Source organism: Pteropus alecto, unplaced genomic scaffold, assembly GCF_000325575.1.
Source record: "Pteropus alecto unplaced genomic scaffold, ASM32557v1 scaffold134, whole genome shotgun sequence".
In the NCBI taxonomy this organism is placed as follows: domain Eukaryota; kingdom Metazoa; phylum Chordata; class Mammalia; order Chiroptera; family Pteropodidae; genus Pteropus; species Pteropus alecto.
Genome location: NW_006436283.1, coordinates 771,341 through 777,055, shown reverse-complemented (window position 1 = coordinate 777,055; position 5,715 = coordinate 771,341). Strand labels below are relative to the sequence as shown.

Here is a 5,715-nt window from a genome sequence, read left to right as displayed (position 1 = left end):
CGGGGCCCGGTGGCCGGCTCAGTTGCTTTCCAGGCCCTTGTGCGCCAGGAAAGGCCACGTATCCTAAGGGCCCGGTTCTACCTGCGCAGGGCGGGAGGGGGGGGGTGGTCTGTGCCGGGGCTCACGCCTTAGGAGGGTCCTGCAGGCACGCCAGGCCCAGCACTGGCTGCGAATAGTGGATGCGTGGGGAGTGTCAAGGCCTCTCGAAGCCACCCTGGCAGAGACAGGGGAACGCAGTCAGGCCCCTCGTTTTTTTCTGCCGTGCATTTCCCTCCGTTTTTCCTGTATTTCCCTTCTCCCCTTAGATTTGGAGGGCTGTTCCTTGTCCCCAAAGTGCCTCCTACTCCTACCCATGAGCACTAGGCCTTGGTTCTAAGTGGGCCCAGGGGAAGGGTAGAACTGGAGATGAGATGCTGCAATGTAGTTCCTCGAAAACCTCGGCTCAGAGACAATCCTGATCCCCCCACACCCCACTCCGTATTCCAGGGACAACACTGCTTGGCCTCAGTGCTCCGAGCTCATCCCAGCCGCCCAGCCCAGCCCAGCCCAGCCCAGGGGCGGGTGTGTGCTGAGTCAACCTCTGAGGCAAGGGGCCTCATCTTACTCTCTCCATGCTCTCTCTGTTGACACAACAAATGCGAGCACTTTGGGGCCCATAAAGGCTCTGATCCTCAGCAGCTCCTCTGACCTGGTCAGCCTCCTATGAGTTAATTTTACGTGTACGCTTGACTTGGATGTGGAATGCCCAAATATTTGGTCAAATATTATTCTGGCTGTTTCGGTGAGGGTGTTTTTGCACAAGATTAACATTTAAATCTGTAGACTTTAACACAGTGCCCTGCAAAATGTGGGTGGGCCTCACTCAATCAGTTGAAGGCCCAAGTAGAACAAAAAGACTGACCCACCCAGGAGCGAGAGAATTCTCTGTCTTCAGACACCACCTGCAACACTGGCTCTCCCTGCCTGGTGGCCTTTGAGTTGGAATACCAACCACTTGGGTCTCCTGCCTGCCAGCCCGCCCTGCAGGTCAGACTTGCTAGCCTCTGTAGCTGCATGAGCTGTTTCCTTTTGAATCTTTCTTTACATATATCGTAATATCTATCTCCATGTGTCCTGATTCTGCTTCTCTGGAGAATCCTCATACAGCTCCCTAGGGACCTCCTGTCCCCCTGTCCCGCCCCTGCCTGGGTGAGTGGAGAGATGTGTGCCCCCACTAGGCCGGGAGGCATGTGGGATGTGGAGGCTGGTGCCCCTCCCACAGCAAGGCAGGCCAAGTCCAGTCTATGGTGCCAACTTCCAGTCGTATCTCCAATGACTGGTGTTTGAGAGGCTGTGTTCTTCCCCTCACTGGGAGACCCAACCGCCACCAGCTTGGCTGCCTGGGAAGAAAGGGCTCTGGGGCCTGTGGGTCCCTAATATCGCACCCGACAACAAGGACCCTGGAACAGCTGGGGGCCTCACTCCACACGTGCTGGCAAAGTTGGAAGTCAGGGCACTGGGCTGGAATGGTTTATTCAACCAAAAAGGTCAAGGAGAAAAGTAACAGTATCTGTGTGTTGGGTCACAAATGAGAGCTGGTGGCCTGAGTATGCTGGTGTCCTTGGAAGTCCAAGTGTCTGAGGAGCCCTTTTCTCAAATGTCAGATGAGGACAAGGGGTGGTCGGCAGCCAGCCAAGCACTGTGGCCCCTCCCATTGGGCTCAGGATGCCCAAGACCCTCTGGTCCTTCCCACACTGAGGAGGTGTCCCCCCATGAGAGGGGGCTGGGGAAGTCGCAGCTGTGGGACTCCTTGGCTCGGCCTTCATGGGGGGAGACCTTTGTGCTCAGGAAGGGGTCAAGCCCCAAGCTAGCTGATGCTCAGAGGGCCCCCCACCCCGAGCTCCCGGAAGGTGGTCCTGACTTGGTTTGGGGGCAGAGGAAGGGGGAGGTTGAGGTCAGAGGGGCCATCCCTCTCCGGGCCAGGAAGCACGCCGGAAATGTGGAGATTCACACTGGGGAGTGATACGCGCCCTCCCTGGCTGATTCCTGAGCTGACCAGAGCCGTGGGCGGTAGGCTACCTTGGGGACACCCTGTGTGGTCTGGGGCTGGAGATGCCCAGTGGAGGAGCTCCAAGTCTAGGATAGAGAAGGTGGAGGGCAGCCTGGTGGGCAGGTGGGGCACCTCAGTCCCTCTTGCCTGACGGGGCCATGCTGCGGGGGAGTAGCTTGGAGTGGCCGGAAGGAGCCAGCAAGGTCCCCGGTGGGGAGTCCAGCTTCACCTTGTCCAGAACAGTCTTCTTGATGGCAGCTGGTGACACCTGCTCCTGGTCAGCCATGGACTGAAGCTCCCTGCGGAGGCAGTGAGGAGAGTTGGGTCCAGGGCTCCACTTTCCTCCTGAGCCCACGTGTCCGTGCGGGAACAAGGCCCACAGCTCCCAGCATCAGCCAGCACAGGGCACGGCTGTGCCGTCATGGCCCCGTCCCCCCAGGGGCCTGGCACCTGCAGTTCCCTCTGCCAGCTACCCTCCCCAGACTGCTGTCTGGCTCTCTCTCACCGCGACCAAATCAGCTCAGGATCACCAAATCTACCGGCAGCCCCCCGACTCTGAGCCCTCATTGCCCCGAGCACGGGACGTGTGCCTTGTCTGTGTCCCCTGCAGGCCGAGAGCGGCACTGCATCCTAGCCTCGCGGTCAGGCAGTGGCGCTCGGAGAAGCCTGGGGGTTTTTGCACTGGAGGGCAGACAGAGGGGTGAGAAAGAGGCGCGTCCGTTCTCCAGACTGGAACTAGAGACAGTCACTCCAGGGCCAGCGCGCTGTGCCGTGTGCTGTATGTCCAGCTCGCTTCACCCAGCCAGGCCAGGGGAAGGTGTTACCCTCACGCCCAGAGGTTCCCTCTGGTTCCCACTGGCCCGCCTCCCCAGCTTGGATGATCACCCCAGTCTGGGGGCCACAGGTGATGCAACTACGTGGGGAACAGAGCGAGGGCCCAGAGGGCAGACCCCCGGCAGGACAATGGGCACTTCCAACTGTCCCCCAGGGAACCTTGGGGCTCCCCACGCCCTGCCCACTGCAAGGCCAAGCTCGATAACGATCAGCTGAGCGATCGACTGAGCAGATGTGAGTGAGGCTTGGGCTCCGGTGCACTGGGGTGGGGGGGGCCAGGGAGCAGGCAGCAGCGCGGGCCCACCATGTGCGGACGCAGGAGGCCTCCACGGCGTTGATGAGCAGGGAGCGGAATCCCCCGCTCTCCAGCACGTGCAAGGCATGGATGGTGGCCCCTCCGGGGGAGCAGACGTTGTCCTTCAGCTGTCCTGGGTGCTGTTCTGAGTCCAGTAGCATCTTGGCAGCTCCCTGCAGCCAGAGAGGGGCTGATGGCTGTGGGACACCCACCTGCCTGCCGGGCACTGCTCCCAGCCCCAGCCACCACGGCACCCATTGACACTTCACCCATCCATCCCAGTGCATCAGCCTCTCGCCCAGCAAGGAGTGGCTCCCACCAGACGGCCGTGAAAGATACTGACCAGCAGAGCCTGGGCCCCGAGGCGGACTGCCAGGCGCCTGGGGAGCCCCATCTTCACGCCCCCGTCAGCCAGGGCGTCCACGGCTGTGAACGCCTGCAAGGAGAAGGCGCCTAAGCCACTGTCCCAGGCCTTTTCTCCTCTGGGTGACGGCTGGTCCAGCAGCTCTGCCCGCAGCGGCAGGAGCAGGGGGAAGGGGGAAGGATGGGCAGATGTGCCCGAGGTCTTGCCCACCGCTGCCGGCTCCCGCCCGCCTGTCCCATCCTCACGTAGGCTGGGCCGCTGCCACTGAGCCCCGTGACGGCATCGATCAGATCTTCCTCCACCTCCGTGCAAAAGCCCACACTACTCATGAGCTGCTCCAGGAGCTTGCTGTCCTCCACCTGGGCGTGGGTGCCTGTGGCGTACACGGTGGCGCCCTCCCGCACCACAACCGGGGTGTTGGTCATGCAGCGGATGACTTTGGGGGCCGGCTGGAATGCTGTCAGCTTCTGGAGAAGAAACAGGCTGTGTCCACCTCGGCCCCCTGCCCAGCAGAGTGTGCTGGGTGTGAACATTTCCTGAGTTCTCGCTGTGGGCTGGGCCAACACGCCCGTTTCACAGATGGGAGGACAAGGCGCCAGAGCTCCTGACCTCTCTGCAGCGCACACATCCACCCCCTCTCCAAACCCTCCTGGGTCTGGACCCACAGCACCCACCTTCTCGATGGAGCTGATGGTGACGCCAGCTGCACAGGACACCACGATGTGCCGGTCCTGGATGTCGGCACCAATCTCGTCCAGGATGAAGGGGATGATGTGTGGCTTCACGGCCAAGAAGAGGACGTCGCTGTGCTGCACTGTCTCCTTGTTGTGGGAGGTCAGGTTCACCCCCATCTTCTGCGGGTTTGCGGAGGTGGGCTCAGCCTGTGCCCGTCGCTGGCTGGACCCCTATATCCCTCCCCTGAGCCAAGAGCCTCAGTGTGGAACAGGACAGAGGCAGCTGCGGGTGTGGGCGTGGTTGGGTTAGGGGCTCCAGGCAAGGGACTCTGCATCTCTGCCACAGCCTTGGCCCACCCCATCTTGGGCTGCAGCCCCCAGCCCCCTGCTCTCCGGGTGTGAGTGGTGGTCTCAAGCTGGGCGCCTGCCGCCGGCCTTGGGTCTCGGTTCTAGAGCCCTACTTCTGTCCACTATGGCAAACCGAAGCTCTATCAGCCCCAGGTGTGTCTCACCTGGCCCCACACTGTGGCTCCATCTGTCTGGCCCCCCGGAACCCCATTCCAGACCAGCACCCACTCCCCAGCAGCTGCACATGCCCGTTGCCCAGGTCCCATCCCAAGAGCTGAACAGGGTCCATGAGACACTTCAGCCCCGAGCCCCTCCTCTCACTAGGGTGCGGGGCAGTTTCACCGAGACCACTGCTGGGAACTGTACTCCTCGCCCACCAGGGTCAAGGCTGTCACAAACGCACCCCCAGACACACCCATGCATGGACAGCCACCCTGTCATCCTGCACCTACCCTGAGGGAAGAAACCGTGGCCAGGTCCATGTCTGGGGAGCTGGCCATTATCTTGTGGGCGGTGAGGACACCTGCGGGGGACAGAGTTCCTCCCTCAAGTCCAGTCCTAGCCTCCCCCGACCCCCTCGCTCCACATTCCCAGGAAGGAGAGCAGAGATCTGACCACCCAGGGGAAGACCCCACATATCCTGGGGCTGCCACTTCCTACAGGCACGCTATCCAGACGCCTACCTCCACCCCCCAGACGGCAGACGGGTAAGGCCCACCCACAGGCACTCGGCCCCCTCCTGGCCACGGGCCCTACCTGCCGCTGTGAAGCCCTTGGCCAGGGCAAAGGCCAGCTGGCCGGCCCCAATGAAGCCCACGCTCATGGTGTCGGAGGCGCGCCCACGACCCTCGCGGCCGGCACTGGAGCAGCAGGAGCAGCGGCGGGAGGAGACCGGGCTGGATCCAGCGCAAGAAGTTAGGCGGGCAGTGCCGGACGGGCCGCTTCGCCGCCAGCCGGCGCCCCCCGCTCCCCGTCACAGCCTAACTTTGCCCATAACTGCTAATAGCTCCAGGCCGGTAACTACGCCGACCTCCCGCCCACATTGGCGACCCCGACCTGCCCCCGAGGGTCCCAGACACAGGGGGAAGGGAGGAGCGCGCCCGCATCCCGAAGGGGTCGGGGAGCGGCGGGGGACGACCGACTGGCGCCCGGAGGCCCCTCCAGGGCCAAG

The 5,715-nt window shown here is 62.5% G+C and overlaps 1 protein-coding gene across 1 annotated transcript; it reads right to left on the bottom strand.

Moving 5' to 3' along the window:
• Nucleotides 1–1,480: 1,480 nt before the first annotated feature.
• Nucleotides 1,481–5,715, bottom strand: PYCR1 (pyrroline-5-carboxylate reductase 1). Its single transcript, XM_006912147.3, has 7 exons — nucleotides 5,301–5,715; nucleotides 4,997–5,067; nucleotides 4,197–4,376; nucleotides 3,768–3,989; nucleotides 3,502–3,594; nucleotides 3,168–3,331; nucleotides 1,481–2,328 (listed from the first exon to the last, which is right to left on the bottom strand). Exons 1-7 carry the CDS (start codon nucleotides 5,365–5,367, stop codon nucleotides 2,163–2,165), a joined length of 963 nt encoding a protein of 320 aa, XP_006912209.1. The 5' UTR covers nucleotides 5,368–5,715; the 3' UTR covers nucleotides 1,481–2,162.